At 42.0% G+C, this 20,122-nt stretch overlaps 1 protein-coding gene across 15 annotated transcripts in view; it reads right to left on the bottom strand.

Moving 5' to 3' along the window:
- Window positions 1-20,122, bottom strand: part of PPFIA1 (PTPRF interacting protein alpha 1) — a 97,899-nt gene that overhangs the window by 45,304 nt on the left and 32,473 nt on the right. For all 15 annotated transcript variants that reach the window (XR_004537576.1, XM_033928204.1, XM_033928201.1 and 12 more), the window contains exons 3-12: window positions 16,773-16,874; window positions 13,635-13,799; window positions 12,748-12,822; window positions 10,722-10,823; window positions 9,512-9,730; window positions 7,929-8,075; window positions 5,855-5,989; window positions 3,065-3,148; window positions 2,616-2,747; window positions 268-330 (exon numbers count right to left, since the gene is read on the bottom strand). Coding sequence is in view for 14 of the 15 variants with exons in the window: in XM_033928204.1 (XP_033784095.1) it covers window positions 268-330; window positions 2,616-2,747; window positions 3,065-3,148; window positions 5,855-5,989; window positions 7,929-8,075; window positions 9,512-9,730; window positions 10,722-10,823; window positions 12,748-12,822; window positions 13,635-13,799; window positions 16,773-16,874 (1,224 nt within the window). In the remaining variant the exon portion in view is untranslated. The remainder of the gene's footprint in view (window positions 1-267; window positions 331-2,615; window positions 2,748-3,064; window positions 3,149-5,854; window positions 5,990-7,928; window positions 8,076-9,511; window positions 9,731-10,721; window positions 10,824-12,747; window positions 12,823-13,634; window positions 13,800-16,772; window positions 16,875-20,122) is intronic.

Raw genomic sequence — 20,122 nt, 5'->3', positions numbered from 1 at the left:
GTCAAATCTGTGAGCAACCCTCTTAGAATAGACGAGCAATTGCTCAAGTGCTCAGCTTAGAAGAAACGTAGCTTGTAAGGCCAAGCCACTTAAAAAAAAAAAATATTCAACTGAGCATCTGCTTTTAATCACAAAGGCAGATCAGGATATAAAGAAATTACCACAACCAATGTCAAAGCTAGAAAATGTAAATAGCCTTGCAAAGTCAGATATGCCACCAATCAAAAAACAAGCACACAAGCAACCAGAAAAAGGTGAAAAACTTACCTTCTCATGCTGAGTTTCTTCTATAAGTTTCTTTGCATTTTCTACCTCAAGAATGAGGGTGTTCTAAAAAGACAAAAAATCATTAAGCTATTGCTATATTATATTTTAACTGTTGAATTTACATAAAAATGTAGTCTAATTCAACCACTGCAATTGCTTATAGTCATTTTTTTTATTAAGGTTGAGGAAGTATATGATTAAATGTAAATATAGTCTTCTTCACTCTTTTTTTTATTTAAGGTTGAGAAAGACTACGAAGCTTAGCGCGCACTATTCTGGAAGAAATTAAAGCTAGACCTCTTCTCACTAAAGTCACTTTCCAACCCTTCGGCCCTTCCTTCTAAACCAGGGGTAGGCAATTCCGGTCCTCGAGGGCAACAGGCAGGTCAGGTTTTCAGGATCTCCACAATAAATATGCATGAGATCGATTTGCATTTCAAGGAGGCAGTGCATGCAAATCCATCTCATACATATTCATTGTGGAGATCCTGAAAACATGACCTGCTTGTGGCTTTCGAGGACCAAAATTGCCTACCCCAGGTCTAAACCAACGCTCCCTCTAACAATGTAATTCAAGAACTTCATCTAAATCTTCTTGTAATCTGCATAGATTCCTGGTAGAAAACTGTGGGATATAAGATGCTGAGCATTCTATTTTAAACCTATGGCCATACAGCACTTAGCGTATGCTAAGAGACATGAGCATGCTCTAAACCTTAGCTACAAGGCCCCTATATTTCTTATTACACATATATGCCATCTTATAGAATTATAATAATTTTAAAAAGATTTGGGGGCCATTGAAAATTTATTGTAATGATTAGATGCCATTTTACACTGAAAGTACATTTATAATTATGGGGAGGGGGGTGGTATATAGTTATATTGAAGGTTTAATCAATATTATGAATGTAATGTTTATATGATTTTTTTGATTACAATATTTGTGGGAAGGGTGGGTGATGGAGGGAATAAATTGATGTATTTAAGATGATAATAGAAGTTCAAGCGATGTGTACAAGTTCAAATGATGCAATATTGTGTACTTGATGTAAAATGAATAAAGAATTTGAAACCCCCCCCCCCCCACATATATGCCATCTTCAATTGACTTAAAAAACCCAGGTTGACATGATTTTTGAAAGTGACGAGTCAAATTCATAGCCCAACCCACTAGAAACATTATGGATTATTGGATTTAATATACTGTCTGCTATAGACAATGACAAAGTGGTGTATAACAATTGAAACAGGTTAATCATTTAAAAGGTTCGGCACTTAGGCCCGGATTCTCTTTAGGACACTGATATCGGGGGCCGCCTAAAAGTGGCTGCCAATTGCATGTCAATCATGCCCTAGAGAGAATTGCGCCTCCACGAAAGATAGGCGCTGGAAGTGTAGGCCAGGCCTACATTTCTAGTGCCTTCCTGTGCCATGTATTATGCTTACTTAGGCTCTTTATGGTGACTAATGCCACTTCTTACGTTAGCCATACCATAGTGGCATTAAGCGCCGTAAAGCACCTTTTATTTAGGTGCTGATCAGCACTTTATTTTGACCATTTTCACCATTTTAAATAGCATTTCTGAATTAACTTAGGCACTGGCAGGGCGCCTACAAACGCCATTTATAGACTATCCCCCTTACTGGCAAATTCTATATAGTCCAGCTAAAGTTAGGAAAGCAAATCATCCACACAACCTGTCCCAATTTTCTCAGAGTAAAATTCTTCAGTTAAATTTATCTTTTTTCAAACACTCCTAATTTCCTTCAATAAGGCTTTCGTAAACCAGCCCACCCTTGTCCTAAACTTTTTTGACAAATTCCTAACAGGTTCTAACCCATCTAATATTTGTCGAAATGTGATTCTAATTAGTAATTAGTTCTAAAGAAAAAGCTGTTCAGAGCTTCACAGCACTACTTTTCTTTTGTATCACTTTGATTGATTGTTTCTTCCAAATAATAGCAAAATCCAAAGAAAATGATCTGACAGTCACATATTTCACCTTTTGAACAGCAGGAGTGCGCTCTCTAGCACAATGCAAGCACTGAAATGGGACTGACACACTTTGGCATAGGAGTGAGGTTCATTTGTGTAATGGTAATTTCTAGAGCACTACAAGATGTACACAGCACTGTACAGAGTCACAAAGGAGACAGACCCTCCTGGAAAGAGCTTACAATTTAAACAGACAAACAAACAGAATGCTAGGGGGGATACAGTTATGGGGATGGTTAATCTTCTGGCTAGGGTGGTAAGCAGTGAGCAGAGGGGAGTAGGGTTATGAAGGATATATCAAAATTTCTAAAGTCTGCCTCCACTGTGAAGTATCGTTAAACTATTCTACCTTGTCTTCCAGAGATGCCATCTTCTCTTTAAGATGAAGCTGTAATCTTTCATTGGATTCAGAAAGAAGTTTGTCTACTGTTTCTGATAAGCGTTTGTTATGTTCTTCATTCATTTTTTCTCTTTGACGTGCCTAAAATGAGAAACTTTTTTAGCCCAGTTACAACATATTCTAAGTTAATTTCTTTATTTTGCCGTTGCAGCACAGGGCCCATTTATGGCTGCAAATAAGAGAATGACACGGGGACAAATTTCTCTCTGTCCCCGCAGGGACTCATTTTCCTGTCGCTCCGTCCTCATCTGCACAAGCCTCACATGACCGTTAGATCCTTAGGTCTCATGCCACTGCTGTGGACCCACCCAGCTCATGGAACTAGCATGTTACGTCCGACACTCAGCCTCTTGGACCTACCAAAGGAGCTGAAACATTGATATAAATCTCAAACTCACCCGCTGCAGCTCCTCATTCTTCTCTTCCAGCTGTGCTTCCATTTGGCGAAGTCGCTCTTCGATGTTCCCATGCCTTTCCTCAGCCTAGCAGTTGGAAAAAACATTAAAGCAATATTTTGAGCAGCTGCTTATTGACAATACTATGTCTCTTCTGGAATAAAGTAGACACTAGATCATGTATAAAAAAAAGTGAAGAGCCCATCTTGCCACCAGCACTAAAAGCAGCTGGAAATTTACACGTAGAAACACTGCGAGTGAAAGAAGTATGACAGCCCCAACTGCTCCCACATACAAGCTAATACAGTAAGGACATGAGATGGTTTCCAACCTGAGGCTGTTTAGCTGTATGAGCTTTGCGTTAGGGGACTTTTGCCGAGTATAGAACAGCACTGGCGCATTAATAGTATCCTAGTTCTTAATCCTCAGTAAAGAACTGAAACCCTGAACACTTTCAACTGAAACAAAACTACTGTCAAAACTCACTGTTTGGTTTTTGGCCAAAACTGGAATGGAAACTAGGCAAGTTCCTGCTGAACTGGAACGTACACAGGTAAGGCTAGTCTCAGTTAGGGCACTGGTCTTTGACTAGAGGGCCGCCGCGTGAGTGGACATCTCGGCACCAAACAATAATTGCTGCTGGATCTGCCGATTTTTCAGAGTTCTCTTTTTTAAAGTCGCACAGCGGGTGCAGGTAGACGCTCGATGGTCAGGACCAAGACACTGTAGACACCAGTTATGCGGGTCAGTGAGTGAAATTGGTCGTGCACACCGCTGGCACTTCTTAAACCCGGGTTGAGGGGGCATGAAGGTAAAAACGGCTTCTGCCAAATCGAAGGCCGAGGCCTCGATGGTGGCAACAGGCCCCGCCGGGGCGAAATTGAAAGAAGTGAAAAAAAAAAAAACCAAAGTTTTTTTTTTTTTAAAGGAAAAAAAATAAAAGAAAATGAAGGAAACAATATTTCCTTAAGGGTTTACGCGAGCGGGAAGGCAATATGAAAAAAGTCTTCAACAGCCGTTGAAAGAAACGCGTCTTCTTAGCTCCGTGGAAACTAAGAAACTGGGGACCGCGCGCCTCTGTCGGGCGGGAAGGCACTCGCGCGTGCGCGGTGCGGCCTACTAGAACTTTCCAAGTTCTTAGAGTGCAATCACTCTAAAATTGTCCGTACCGGGGCTCCGTCGGTGCCGTCACCCATCAGTCAAGAATATGCTGCCTGCTTGTCCTGGGATAAAACAAGCACCAATCTGGAACGTTTGAAAGATTGGATGGTAAAGAATACATTAAAGATCAACCCAGATAAAACTACAGTGTTATGGGGGGAGGACAAAATGTAGAATTAGTGCAGCACAACATAAATCGAGAAAGAGGATACCTGTTTCATCAGAGATAAAAATATCTATGGAAACTCATGTGAATATGTTAGTAAGACAGGTTTTTTTAAATTTTAAAGATGATCAGAAGAATATGTAAGTTTCTAAAACCCAATCATCGGTTGAAAATTACGTAAATATTATGCTTTTGGGTTTGCCAGATAAACAACTCTGTAAATTACAAGTATTGCAGAACATAGCTGTGAAAATGATATGGAAAGGAAATAGGGTGGAACATGTTACACCATTTTTAATTAGAGCTCATTGGTTGCCATTAAGGGCAAGAAATGTGTTTTAACATAAAAAAAATTTATATGTCAAGCTTTTGTGGGTGATATACTCCAAGATGAAGTTTAAGGTCATGGTCTGAAATTAGATTGAGATCCATTTACAATCTACGAGGCATAAAACTATTATGGTCCAGGGTTCTCTTTTGTGGAATGCGCTGCCTAAGTGTCTTAGAATGATATCATCTTATAAGTTGTTTAGACAACAATTGAAAACATGGTTGTTCCAAAAATATTTAAGGATAGATTAAATAATTGTGATTATCATTGATGAAGTTAAATTGGAATGTGTAGAACTGACTCATTTTATGATGTTATCTTATATTTTTATTATTATGTGACCTGCCTTGAACTGAAAGGTAAAGCCGGAGAGAAATGCAATATGTTAAAAGCGCCAATATGTGTTGACACTTTTGGTTTGGACCTGCACACAAGAAGCTGCGCTTATTGTAAAGTTTTGCACTCATGTGTCTGGCATACTTTCCCCACATTTGCTGGAGGCTTGCTGTGCAAAAAATTTGCATGCAATTTGCCTCTTGCATGCCAAGGTATTACGCTTATGATAAAAGCCATGTGTTTTTGTACCGCGAGTCTTTCCGCATCAGCCCCTCACTTATGAGATCTGTTAAACTTTCTCTCTTAGATAAACTGCTGTACTATCAGGAAAACGTCAGCAACCTTTACAGCTTAGGGCTCAATTTAAGCACCATACAATAGTCATTCTGAGCTCATGGAAAGAACTCTCTGTAGTAGCACTTTGCATTCATGTCGTACTCGGAAAAAGTAGCCTCAAGATGTCTTTCAGAATTCTTTTTAAACCTCATTTCCCAGCCAGAAAAGCTGCATAAAATGCAGCATGCAAGGACTAAGACACAAGAAACATTTTTACTAGATTAGTAAAGAAAGTTAAATATAATCATAGCTGCTACTAATTCAAAACAGACACTGCAAAAAGACTTCATTTGGTGAAAATACTCTGGGAGGAGAATGAGGAATGCATTAATATGTACAATGAGAGTCAGAAAAACCTTAAGCTGATTTTAGCAAAAGCCAGACAAACCACTACTCAAGAATTTAAACAGAAGAACAAAAGATTTTGTTGACATCAGGGAGGCATCGTGGTGTACTGACCCACCTTCGACAAAGCCACCACCCTCTGGGCGAGCTCGGCTTCCACCTCCGGCAGAGTCTCCGCTTTCCTCAGCGTCTGCTGCAGCTTCTGTTCAGCCAGCTCCAGGCGCTCTTGTAGCTGTCGGTTCTTTTCTTCACTCTTAAGGAGAAAACCCCCCAAAGAGAATTTAGCTGTGACTGTCGCATTTGTGCTCGAGTTCAGCGGGCCGTGTAGCCCTCACGACTGCTAGTCAATTGCAACTCGAATATGCAAGTCACTTACAAGTAACAAAGACGACACTTTAAATTTTGTAAAGGCAGAAGATACATTAAAAAAAAAAATAAATTTCCGTGCACGTATTTTACTTTTTTTTTTTAGCCAAAAAGTCTTTGAAATACCACTACCACTGTTCTGACTTTACAAATATGGTTCTTTACCTTTTTTAACCCATTTCTCCTCATGTGTAACATTGGCAGTACAATGTAAGAAATGCAGTGGGAGTTGGAATTTTCTAGTTACTAGTAGGAGCAAGACAGAATTTATGCATTAAAGGGGTCCTTAACATGCAAATGTTTAAAACATGTGTGCACATATGCACATAAATGCCAATATCATTCCTAACGTGCCACCCATAATTGAAACCAGAATAGTATAGCTGAACTCTTTCAGACATAGCATATCATAGCAGCTCATCTATACTCATAGAGCCATCAGAAGCGGCACTCTGAATTCAAAAGATTTTATAGAGTAATTGCCGCTATGCTTGCTCATCGGCTCAACTGCATATAAAATATTTTCATATGATTATAAACACTTATGAGAAAAGCATGGTGCATTCTCTAGTCTTAACGCCAACTTATTTATTTTTAAAAAAATTTATATACCGCATACAACTACGCAGTTTCCATATCACATACATAAAATCTTGTTTCCTTCCCATTATCACATATAACATAGACATGTCTAAACATGTTATAATAGGGATAGAGCGCAAATTCAATCAATTCAGAAATACAAACTTTAAAATCATACATTGCTGTCAAAAGTTCTAAAAGACAGTTATCAACTGAAATATACCTTAGCATAAGAAGGCATTAGCAAATAATTGAGTTTTCAGCATTTTCTTAAAATTCATCCTCCCCATACAAAACCGCAGGATACGGTTCACAACTGGTGCAAGTTCTATGAGACAGTAACAGAACCTCTCCAATTGGCACTCGTTGATACATCAAAGCACACAAAACTAAGGAATCTTGAGATCATAGTAGATTCGGCATTTACGGGGAAATTATCAAGCTGCAATAGAAGATGTGCTGGAGTATCTCAATGCCGCAGATGAATAACACTGCTTGCATTATTCTAGTGGCTTCTCCTTTTTCATACAAGCAATATTTCACTGTAAAACCAGCATGGCACAATAAAAGTATTCCAAAAGGAGATCTTCTTTTCAGATTGCCTATAATTAGGGGACCAAAGGCACGGATCCTTCTCAAACTTTCCTCTTCGCTATACACCTTTTATAGACATCATTGCAAGACATCTATATCTAGAGTAACATAGTAAATGACGGCAGATAAACACCCAAATGGTCCATCCAGTCTGCCCAACCACACATGCTCCATAAAAATTAACCATTTAATTTAAATGGTCCTTTTTCTTAGATATTAGAGCTCTGCCCAGTATTGTGCTTAGGTTCTATCTACTGGAGTCTCCATCAAAGCTCACTCCAGCCCATCTTAACCATCCCAGCCATTGAAGCCCTCCCCAGCCCATTCTCAACCGAATGGCCATATACAGGACAAAGATTATATACGGCCTTATTATATAAATATATACGGGACACAGACAGAGGATCTCTAATTAGAAAATAATGGGTATATATTGAAGGAACTAAGGCCAGTACTGTGTTCATCCCACGCTTGTTTGAACTCTGTCACCATTTTCTTCTTCACTACCTCCCTCGGGAGCGCATTCCAGGCATCAACCACCTCTCCATAAAGAAGAAATTCCTACCATTACTCTTGAGCCTATCACCTCTGAACCTCAAATTATGCCCTCTGGTTCCATGTTAACACAAAAATATTTTGGTGATCAGTACCTGTCTAAACATGGATTCCTTGTTGGCAATTTCATTTTCAAGTTTATCATTGAGGTCATGCACAGAAGTGGCTTCACGCTGTGCGGCGAGGTAGCGTTTTTCAAGGGTTGTTATTCTCTCTTCCATATCTTCTTTTTGAGCCATAGCCTATGGGATACGAAAGAACCATAAAAAAACATAAGCCAGGGCCTCCCAAGTCCCCAAAGCCAGTGGAGTTTTCAGAATATCTGCAGGAATACACCAACAACTGCACACCTCCGCTACAGTTATTCTGCCCGAGTGGTAGAAAAGTTGCTGCTATGAAACTAGAGAGAAGAGAAAGTGCTGTTGTATGGTGAAGTGTTACTCATAGGGGTTGTATGTGCAAGGAAACCCCTATAGTATTTGCCCTTGATGCAGACATCTAAATTCTAGGCGAAACGTGGCCATGTCAGGTTCTTATACTTCTCTTTAACTTCTCTTTAACTTATTTGATCTGTTTGTGGTACTTATATCTGCCTCTTAGCAATCTAGGATTTGTCTTGTAAATTAGCCAATACCGTGTTTCCCCGAAAATAAACCCTAGTTAAAGCACTGGATTCGCAGGCAGCAGCGCTTCCCTCCGCCCTCCCCCACTTCCATCTCTCCCTCTCCACGCCGACTGCGAGACCGACATACTATTACCTTCTTCCAAACGGTAGTGTCGAGGCAGCAATCTAAACGCACTGCTTCATGCCTTCTCCGACCGGGGCATTTCTCTGCCACATCAATGATGATGTCATCAGCAACGCCCCGGCAGTAGAAGGCCCGAAGCAGCCCATTTAGATTGCTGCTGCGAAGAAGGTATGTCGGTCTTGCGGTTGGCGTGATGAGGGAAAGATGGAAGGGTCGGCGGGGGTTTGGCTGCACAGCGGCGGGGGGGAGGGGGGGAGAGAGATAGAAAGATGCTGTGGGTTTGTGATTGGGCATTGTTTCCCCGAAAATAAGACCTAGTGGTATTTGGGGGGCCAAAATTAATATGACAGTGTTTTATTTTCGGGGAAACATGGTACTTTTAATTAAACAGATATGTTGACAAGAAACAGAATAAAACTGACCTAAGTTTAATCTTAACAGGAAAAATTACTACCTGAAGCCATCAGTTGGCAACACTTATTTAGGTAACGTTAAATTTGCTGCATTATTTACCATTCATCCTCTGCCCCATTCCACATTAGCTGGTAACATGGAAAGTAGTTAATTGCAAAGGTATAATATCAACTGTTAGCTTGTTAACTGCTATGAACAGCTAACATAGCCTAGTAAAGAGGCCCCTCAGTTTCAAAACTGCGCCTACTGTATGCATCATTAAGTAAAAGAATTATTTGAAAAGTACATAAAGGTACAATATATTTTTAAAGATTACATTTTCCCAAGGAGCAGCAGCTTAATGGTTAGCACAGTGGACCGAGAGCCTGGGGAAATGGGTTTGATTCTCACTGTGACTCTGAGCAAGTTACCTAACCCTCCATGTCCCAGATATAAAACTTAGATTGTGAGCCCAGATGAAAAAAAACAAACACATTTCAGTACTTGTGCAAATCGAACCAAACCATTTCCCATACCTCTCGTACATCTCTTTGTAACTTGGTGTTTAATTCTTCAGATTTGATTAAGTCTTTTCTAGCTGTGTCGAGATCCTCTTCCAGCTCCGTTACTCTGTTAGAAAGAGCAGCAAGCCGGTCCTTCATTTGACTTTGCTCCTTTGTTTGTTTCTCAATGATCTCTTGAAGCTCCATCATTTTACCGATGTCTTCATGACTTAAAGAGCCATCTGACGACCTCTGTCATGCGATAAAAAAAATATATTAAAATAAATAGCAACTGCTACTACTGTTTACAGATAGATGAAAAAGTCCCTGCTCAGTTGAGTTTACAATCTAGTTGACGGACAGTAAGAAGAAAACTTGGCTTCTGAAGTATAGGTAAATCATTCCAAACGACAATAGAGGCATTTGTAAAAGAAGAATTAAATTGATGTTTAAAACATGTACCTCTAAAAGGGGGAAACTGCAATTAAAAATGTATTATTAATATATTAGATGAATATTACAAATGTGAAAAGAACAAAGTGAGATGATCAGAAGCCTCTGTCTGTGTAATATGATGAATCAGACAAACAGTTTTAAATTCTATGTTTCTCTTTAGGCAGCCAATGAAGTTTCTTATAAAATATAAACACTTACTGTATCTCTTCAAACCATACATCAATCTCACTGCAGTATTTTGAATCAGCTGCAATTTGCTTTGAGTTTAAGTTCAAATAAAAATGAATTACAATAATCGAGTTGTGATAATATCAACATCTGAACCACCAATGCAAAATGATGTTTTTTTAAAAAAAAAAAGTTTCACTTGCTCAGTGATAATCTTTACTCTCACACTGAAATTTTTCACCAGAGTGACCCCCACTGGAAAAAATAATGAAGATCACTGGTTTAAGACCAGTTTTCCCTATTAAAAAATCCCACCATATACTTAGGTTTCAACAAGATTTAAACTTAGATCACTGGATTGATTTAGGGTTGACTAGTACCCAAGACACCATAAACCATGACATCATGGAACCACCTATGTCCAGTGACATGTATAAAATTTAAAAAAAAAAACCTTGTGCCTCCAGGTTTCCTAGTTCCGTGTTTTGATTATTAACATCCTTTGGCAAGATCATGTTTCAAAAAATACAGTACCACATACATTTTGGGGGCTCCAGGTAATACTTTGAACATTTTGGTTATGAATGTTAAGAAAAATAAGCAAATCTGTCTAACTCACATTTCCATTAGTGTTTGGCGTATTTTCCTTCTCGTGATTTACGACTGGCATCCCATCGATAAATACTTTCTTTTGATTATTCTGTTCTCTCATAATCATCAACTAAAACCAAAATGTATTAGTCTTAAAATCAATGGCAAGCAAGCTATGGTAAATTCACAAATTCAAAGGCTGGTCTACAGTCATGGGGTTTTCCCCCAGCTTTTATCAGTGAATGGATCATCTCTTTTTTTTTCAGGAGATTGAAGTTCAGTCATAAAATCAAATAAAAATCTGTGTAAGCTGGACATTACCCTGCTAGAAGATGGTAACACAATCACATACAGTAACATGATGGCATTTCCAGTTTTATGTCCATCTTTGTTGACCCTCAAGCGCACGGTTGCAAATGTCATCTGAGTTAAGATGACAAACTCAGCCCTTATGAAGCAGGAAATTCAGCATGCATAAAATTTCAATCCCAATTACATCTTAAACTGAAACAGTGACCCGTGAACAATTACAAAAGTGGATGCTTTGGAAAGTTTGCAATTACTGGATTGTGAATTTATCTATGCCCAATAAGAGTGGATCAGATTCCTGTCCACAGACAGCAGGGATGAACTTTCACCACATCAGGGGCCAACCGGCTGCTTCATGAAATATTCAAGGCCTGGATCCTACACCAGGTTTGGAACGATGAAAACTAAACAAAACGGTTACTTTGACACGCAGCTCCTGATTGGATAAGGCCTGACTTAGTGCAGGAAGAGGCAGTCGGAGCATGCCGCAAGTGATTTCCTGCACTTGTGGTGCTCCGACTGCTCTCCTGCTGTCCTCTCCCACTGCCCTCTTCAGGCTCCCCCATGAAAAACCCTATTTGTGGTTTTTCGAGATTCGCTGGGGTTCCTGGAACAGAATCCCTGTGAATTTCGGGGGAATACTGTACATAGATTAGAGAAGTAGTGTGGATAAGCAGACAGGACATATGGTCTTTGTTGTCATTTTTTATAATTCTATATGTGTTGGGTCTGCTGGGAAACAGTGATCATAACATGATTAAATTTGAGCTGATAGCTGGAGTGACGTCGCTAAAGAAATCTACTAGAGCGGCATTTAATTTTTACAAGGACGACGACAATAAATTGAGGAAAATGGTTATAAAGAAGCTAAAAGATCAGAAATGTAAACCGAGCGTGAATGTCTTTTCACTCAGAGAATAGTTAAGCGAATGCATTGCCAGAGGTTGTGGTAACAGCGGTTAATGTAGCTGGTTTTTAAAAAAAAGGGTTGGACAAGTTCCTGGAGGAAAAATCTATAGTCTGCTGTCGAGACAGACATGGGGGAAGCCACTGCTTGCCATGCATCGGTAGCATGGAATGTTGCTACTTCCTTGGACTGGGCTAGATGGACCATTGGTCAGACCCAGTAAGGCTATTCTTATATTCTTAGCTGAGGGGTGGGAGGAAAGCAAAACTGCTGCGCTTACTGTACCCAAGACTGCCCCGCCTTCTCCTCAACTCAATTCCATTTTAAGCAGAAAGCACACGAAAGACCACTGCTTGCTTTTACTGACTTTCCAATACTCCTAGCACGCTGATGACAGCCAAATCTGCCGCTCCAAAGACCTAAAGAGAGGACGGCTCAGACAGACTGCAAGAGCCAGAATGGTTGTTAAGCTCCTTCCAGTCTCTTAGGTGCTCCAGTGACCGTCATTTAACTGGGCCACAACACCCTGTGTATGCAGCACCAAACACTATTCTCCACACCTACTAAACAAAAAACATTAAAATAAAAAAGGCATTTGGGTCAAGGCCACATGCATTCCTTGATCCACAAGATGGGCATCGCTGCTTTACAGCATGGCAATAAGTGAATCCATAAATATCAGCAATTTATCACAAAAGACTAACAGAATTAATGGTCCGCATTAGTAAGTTCTCATCCCCTTAGACACAGAAAGGGGTAGGGAGGAAGTCTTGGAAAATGAAGCCCCAAATAGAGAAAACCATCCGGCAGGAAAAAAAAAAAAAAAGATAGAACCTACCTCTTTATGCGTTGCACCGAGTTCCTCTTCCAGTAAACTACATCTTTCTAGTGCCACTCTCAGTCTCTCTCTCACCTACAAAAAATAATCAGCACACACAGTTAAAACCTACTAAGGTATTTGAAGGCCACTATTGACTAGAATCCTATGGGACCAGTTCTCTGCACTGCTGAGCACTTCAAGTTTCAAGTTTATTATGGCTTGATATACCGCGTTACCTTCCAAAGCGGTTTACAACATACAGATTCTAAATATTATTTTAGAAGGGGCAGAGACATGCATCATGGGAAATGGGTGGGGTTACATTGCTTAAAATAAAAATGAAATGTAGAGGAAAGAAACATAAGGGTGAGGGGGGAAGTATAGGTTAAGCCTTGGTCTAGATCTCGCATGAATCTTTAATAATTTGAAGTCAAACCTTTCTTTTTTAAAGTTGCTCTTGAGCATTGGAGCTGTTACCGCCATGGCTGGCGCTAAAAAATGCGCTATGGTTTTGTAAAAAAGGGAGGGGAGGCATAGGATATTGATGAAAAGTATTTGCATATTCAGATTGCATTCCTTTAACAGATTATGGTAGTGCAACAAAAATTCCTCCTATAAGCAAAAAATACACTGGAAGATCACCATTGAGAATAAATATCAAAAAATAATGATTAATTAATTTAATTAATTACATTTTTGCGATGGGTCCTCAGGTTACACAACTCACAATCAGGACCAGCCTGTAATATAGAGTTGAGAGAGTGTAACCCAACAGGGTTTTTCCCTGGACCCATTGTGAATTTAGTGAACACTTCAGCATTTATGTTCTGTTTTTGCTCGTTTTTAATCAAATAGATCACCAGCTTAGAGAGGGCTCTGTCAGCCTAAATGGGGAGGTTTTGTACCTTTTCATCAAGGGCTTTATGGTGTTCAAATAGTGATTTCAGTGCTTTGAGGACTTCCACTTCACTAGATACTCCTGCTGGAGACTGTGCTTGTCTTTTTACCACCGTCATTCTGAGAGACCTCTCATGCCTAGAAACGAGACACTCCAGATGTTCCAATAAGAGCTGAAAACACAACAAAGCCGCTAAGTGAAAAAGTGAGAACAAGGAAGCTGACGCTGACTCAACCATCTTATTGCACTTAAGAATCTTTTTAAGAAGATTTTTTAAAAGCTTTCTAGCTTGAATACAAGAATGAAAGGCCTATTAGATAAAACCAGTCTATGGTGCAATTTCCATGTCTTCAAAGAATTTAGGCAACATAGATATGACTAAACAAAAGAATGCCAAGCTAAACCAATCAGATCTTACTTACTACAGGGCAAAACTGGCCTTCCACCTCACTGCTATAAAGGTAAAGAATTATCCCTATATCCATTTCTATTCATCTCAGGCACTTGTTCTCTATATCGCATTCATAGCTTCATTTTAGAAGGCAACTAAAAACTTATCTTTTTAATGTTTTTAGGTAATTAGCTTTGCATCTCCCCGCTTATTCCTTTGTAATCCTCATTCCTCTTTTCTGAACCACATTGAACTATCTGGTGGTTATGCGGTCTAGAAATTGGCTTTCCTTTGAAAAAAGGTTTTAATAATGCGACTGTTAATGTTTTATTGTGTTTGTTTTGTCGAAACATGTTTTAGTATTTTTAATATCTATGCATGGAATTTTGTAAACCGCATAGTATTTATGCGGTACATACATTTTAAAATAATAAATAAATAAATGATTATTGTCTAAATTCCCTGACAAAGGTTTAAAATTCTGCAGCAAGGAAAACATTGTTGCCAAAGGCAATTGCAATAGACGTAAAATATAACCACTGAAATCGCAGAGCTTCAAACTAAGATGCATTTATGGCTAACCTTGTGGGAGGTTAGGTTGTGAAGACTTGACGTGAGCCAACTCATTTGGTGGTTACGTTAAAGAGAGACTACCAGCAAATTAGTTTTAAAAATTTTTTTTAATTGCTTTTTAATGGTACTTTCAATTATCAGCACTGATTAAACCAATTTTAAAAACTAAGTTAGGTACCTAGATCGACTGGTGCACCAACTTAGCGTAAATCTGCAGTTAAGCACCTAACTTTAGGCGCGAGTACCTATGCAAGCTCAATAGCTACTGTAAATACTCACTCCTAAATGTAGGCGGTCAGAAGCGTAACCTAAGCACCTCTTAGCATTGACAGACCTCTTATGTGCAGGTCCCCCTTTGCAGTGGCGTATTATGGATTTTGCGCCGACTAATGGCAGTTATATGCCTAACTTAATAGTGTCAATTAACAGCAATTATATGCAATTAACAGCTCATGAAATTAAGTTACATGCATAACTGCTACTCTTCTATACCGTATGTGCACAACTTTGGGTGCTAAGAGTAAAAATGAGTGTGCAAGTTTACAGAATGTTGTGCTATGTTATGTTAATCAGGTTTTTTATTGTGCCTTTACCTATTCAATTCAAGGTCAGATTACATTACAAGAATCAATTAACCAGGAAATTGTTTATTGGGAGCTTCTATACCACTACTAATGACTGGGGAGTCAATTCTAAGCGGTTTGCATGAGCTTCTGCAAAGGTTTTTACAATACCCGAGCTCCAGTAGTGGTATTACAATAAATTAGCTAAATATATGTGAATCTTACCTATATAAAACCTTCTATATACATATACTATAATTATTGCTTCACTCTTCTTTCTTTGTATTACTGTATTTGTGAGTTCACCCTTTTGTGTTCCAAGTGGGGGGGTAGCCTGCTGTTTCCTTCTTGTTGATAATCCCCCTGTCTGTTGCATCATTAGTTGAAGCAGTCTGTGAAGAGGATGGTCTTTATCCCTTTCTTGAACTTTCCGGTGTCCTTTTCTAGTTTTAATTCCTTTGGAAGGGAGTTCCACCACATTGGGGCCATCACTGAGAACATTTTTCCCTGATGCTTTCGTATTTGATGGCTCTGAAGGAGGATATTTCCAGTACTGTTTGACATGGACATTCAAAAGGGCTGCTAGTACAGGTAGATCAGAAAAACTATTAATATAGTTAAGTCATGGTAGAATTGGGGGGAATTGGATAAGTTGTAAGAGTTTTTCCAAAGATGGGTGTGTAATTTAGGGGAAGAGCTATAAGCTTCCATACACAACAAATCTAAATCATGTCTTTCCAGTCAGCCCACACTGGATGTTTTCTCTGCCAATATGGATTGATTTAGGATTTCATTTCAATACAAAATGTAGTAGCAAGCCCTAACTTTTCAATGGCAAAACAACTGAAGGTGTTTTCAAGTTTCAAGTTTATTAGGATTTTCTATACCGCCTATCAGGATTATCTAAGCGGTTTTTACAATCAGGTACTCAAGCATTTTCCCTATCTGTCCTGGTGGGCTCACAATCTATCTAATGTACCTGGGGCTATGGAGGACTGAGTGACTTGCCCAGGGTCACAAGGAACAGCGCGAGGTTTGAACCCACAACCCCAGGGTGCTGAGGCTGTAGATCCAACCACTGCGCCACACACTCCTCCTACTTGGTGTTTTGGAAAAATGACAATAATAAATATTAAGAACATAAGAACATAAATAATGCCTCTGCTGGGTCAGACCAGAGGTCCAAATTTGCCCAACAGTCCGCTCACGTGGCGGCCCATCAGGTCCAGGACCTGTATAGTAATCCTCTATCCCCGTTTCCTTCAGGAAATCATCCAATCCCTTCTTGAACCCCAAAACCGTACTCTGTCCTATCACGCCCTTTGGAAGCGCATTCCAGGTGTCCACCACCCTCTGGGTGAAGAAGAACTTCCTAGCTATGATAAAACAAGGAAGGAAGGGAAGAGAAATCTTGCTTATGCCTCTTCCTCCTATGGGATTACATCTGTACAGCACCGCAAGATCCAGGATCAGGTTTGAGAGATCTTCCCCCCTCCCCTGCTTCTAAGTTTGGGCTCTACTGAAAATTCCCCAGTACAGTTACGGTGTGTCTGGATTAAACTAATCACCAGGTGACTGTCTCATACGTGTTGAACAGCCAGATAAATAATTTACTAACCCTTGTGTTATTTCTTTCTGCCTTCAGCTCAGCAATCTCTTCCTCCCTTTCAAGGAGCTGCTCCCGGCAAACGTTCAGTTCTTTAGTGAGTGCTGCAAACTCCTAAAAAAGCAGAGAAAAAGCAAGTTCCTAAGGGTGCAAACATCCAAAGGACGCCAAGGAACACATTCCTCAAGAAAGCAGCCAACACAACACAGAAAGGAGCCGACCTGCTCCAAAGAAAAACCAGCCAGAAGCTGTACTTCCTGAATTTCAAAGGACAGCGCTACAGACATGCAGGAAGCAAATACATGAAATGACAAAACAAAGGCAAACAGTGCAAGAACCCTCTTGCGTACTCAATAAAATGAATATATATTAACACTTACCCACTCACTCTCTCTAAACCAGTGGTTCCCAACCCTGTCCTGGAGGACCACCAGCCAGTCGGGTTTTCAGGATAGCTCTAATGAATATGCATGAGAGAGATTTGCATATAATGGAGTTGACAGGCATGCAAATCTGCCTCATGCATATTCATTAGGGCTAGTCTGAAAACCTGACTGGCTGATCCTCCAGGATAGAGTTGGAAGACACTGCTCTATACCATACTATCTGGAAACATTTTTAAGGACCATCATATATGAATCAAAATCTTCCCCAGTGTGATCTTCAGTCCAATTTTTTTTCTGTATACTTAGGCATTATTACAAATTCATAAACTATCTAAACTACTTATAATTTTTGACTGAACCATGTGTCTTCTCAATAAAATCTAAACATGCTTTGATGTGGTATTATTTTCACAGTCCAATCTATGCAAAGTATTACCTATTTAAAAAGTTCTGAAACTGAAACTTGAATCTGGCTAAAAAAAAAAAAAAAAAAACAACAAGAGACCTTTACTTAGCAGCATGGACAGTCTATATTTTAGACAGTTCAAACTGTATATATGCTTATTGGCACGTTTCTCTCAATAAATGTCCAAAGTTGACATTTCACTTGTACCTGTGCAGTCCAACTAGATGTACTGTATAATATACAGTACATAAGAACATAAGATTAGCCTTATTGGGTCAGACCATTGGTCCATCAAGCCCAGTAGCCAATCCCATTTGACTGGCACCACCCAAAAATACCCAAACCTGCCCTTTTCTGGCTGTATAACTATTGTACACATCTGGAATTATAGGTTCAATGGCCCCTACATTTTTATTAAAGGCACTTGTGTTGGCACCAGCCCTAAACACATAAATGTTTTTAATACTAACCTGTCAGATGTATAGAGATTTGGTTTTTTGTCTCCTACCAAGCACAGATCCTATAATTCCAATGAGACCTCCTTCACAACCTAATCATTACTGTGTATTGTACATAAAGGGGGGAGATTCTGTATAGGACACAGGTCTAGTAGCCACCTAAGTGGCTGCTGAGATTTGCATACCAGTGTCCTATACAGAATCGCATCTGTCCGTTGACTCCCAGTGCACCCCCCTGCCTCGGGTAGAGTTTTTCTAAACATGTGCATCCCGATTGGCTGGTTAGACAGTGGTAAGACGCCTACCTCTGCCTAAAATCGGGATGCTGTTTATAGAATCAGCCCCAAAGTTCCTATGTAACACTAGTACCGTATTTTCGCGGATATAACGCGCACCATTGTAAAACGCGCACAGGGGTATAGCGCGCAGAAATCACGATGATATGTACAAAAACTTTTCTATACCGCGCTCAGGCATATAACGCGCATGCTGCCCGACTCTCCTTTCGCCCGCCCTGACTTTCCGTGCGCTGTCCCGACTCTCCGTTCACCCCCCCCTGACTTCCGTGCACTGCCCTGACTTTCCGTGCGCTGTCCCGACTCTCCGTTCACCCCCCCTGACTTTCCGTGCACTGTCCTCCCTTGAAGTCCTGTCCCCCCTTGAAGGTCTGTCCCCATCCTGAAAGCCTGATGCCCCCCCCGACGTCCGATACATCCCCCCCCCCGGCAGGACCACTCGCACCCTCACCCCGAAGGACCGCCGACTCCCCAACAATATCGGGCCAGGAGGGAGCCCAAACCCTCCTGGCCACGGCGACCCCCTAACCCCACCCCGCACTACATTACGGGCAGGAGGGATCCCAGGCCCTCCTGCCCTCGACGCAAACCCCCTCCCCCCAACGACCGCCCCCCCCAAGAACCTCCGCCCGTCCCCCAGCCGACCCGCGACCCCCCTGGCCGACCCCCACGACACCCCCACCCGCCTTCCCCGTACCTTTGTGTAGTTGGGCCAGAAGGGAGCCCAAACCCTCCTGGCCACGGCGACCCCCTAACCCCACCCCGCACTACATTACGGGCAGGAGGGATCCCAGGCCCTCCTGCCCTCGACGCAAACCCCCCTCCCCCCCAGCCGACCCGCGACCCCCCTGGCCGACCCCCACGACCCCCCCACCCCCCTTCCCCGTACCTTTGGAAGTTGGCCGGACAGACGGGAGCCAAACCCGCCTGTCCGGCAGGCAGCCAACGAAGGAATGAGGCCGGATTGGCCCATCCGTCCTAAAGCTCCGCCTACTGGTGGGGCCTAAGGCGCGTGGGCCAATCAGAATAGGCCCTGGAGCCTTAGGTCCCACCTGGGGGCGCGGCCTGAGGCACATGGTCGGGTTTGGCCCATGTGCCTCAGGCCGCGCCCCCAGGTGGGACCTAAGGCTCCAGGGCCTATTCTGATTGGCCCACGCGCCTTAGGCCCCACCAGTAGGCGGAGCTTTAGGACGGATGGGCCAATCCGGCCTCATTCCTTCGTTGGCTGCCTGCCGGACAGGCGGGTTTGGCTCCCGTCTGTCCGGCCAACTTCCAAAGGTACGGGGAAGGGGGGTGGGGGGGTCGGCCAGGGGGGTCGCGGGTCGGCTGGGGGGGAGGGGGGTTTGCGTCGAGGGCAGGAGGGCCTGGGATCCCTCCTGCCCGTAATGTAGTGCGGGGTGGGGTTAGGGGGTCGCCGTGGCCAGGAGGGTTTGGGCTCCCTTCTGGCCCAACTACACAAAGGTACGGGGAAGGCGGGTGGGGGTGTCGTGGGGGTCGGCCAGGGGGGTCGCGGGTCGGCTGGGGGACGGGCGGAGGTTCTTGGGGGGGGGCGGTCGTTGGGGGGAGGGGGTTTGCGTCGAGGGCAGGAGGGCCTGGGATCCCTCCTGCCCGTAATGTAGTGCGGGGTGGGGTTAGGGGGTCGCCGTGGCCAGGAGGGTTTGGGCTCCCTCCTGGCCCGATATTGTTGGGGAGTCGGCGGTCCTTCGGGGTGAGGGTGCGAGTGGTCCTGCCGGGGGGGGGATGTATCGGACGTCGGGGAGTCGGCCGGGCAAGAGGGCTTGGGCTCCCTCTTGCTCCGATCGTGGATGCGGGTGCG

The sequence above is a fragment of the Geotrypetes seraphini genome, chromosome 19 (genome assembly GCF_902459505.1).
Source record: "Geotrypetes seraphini chromosome 19, aGeoSer1.1, whole genome shotgun sequence".
Classification (NCBI taxonomy): Eukaryota; Metazoa; Chordata; class Amphibia; order Gymnophiona; family Dermophiidae; genus Geotrypetes; species Geotrypetes seraphini.
Note: the sequence above shows the minus strand (reverse complement) of the source record. Positions and strands in the feature narration are given on the sequence as shown.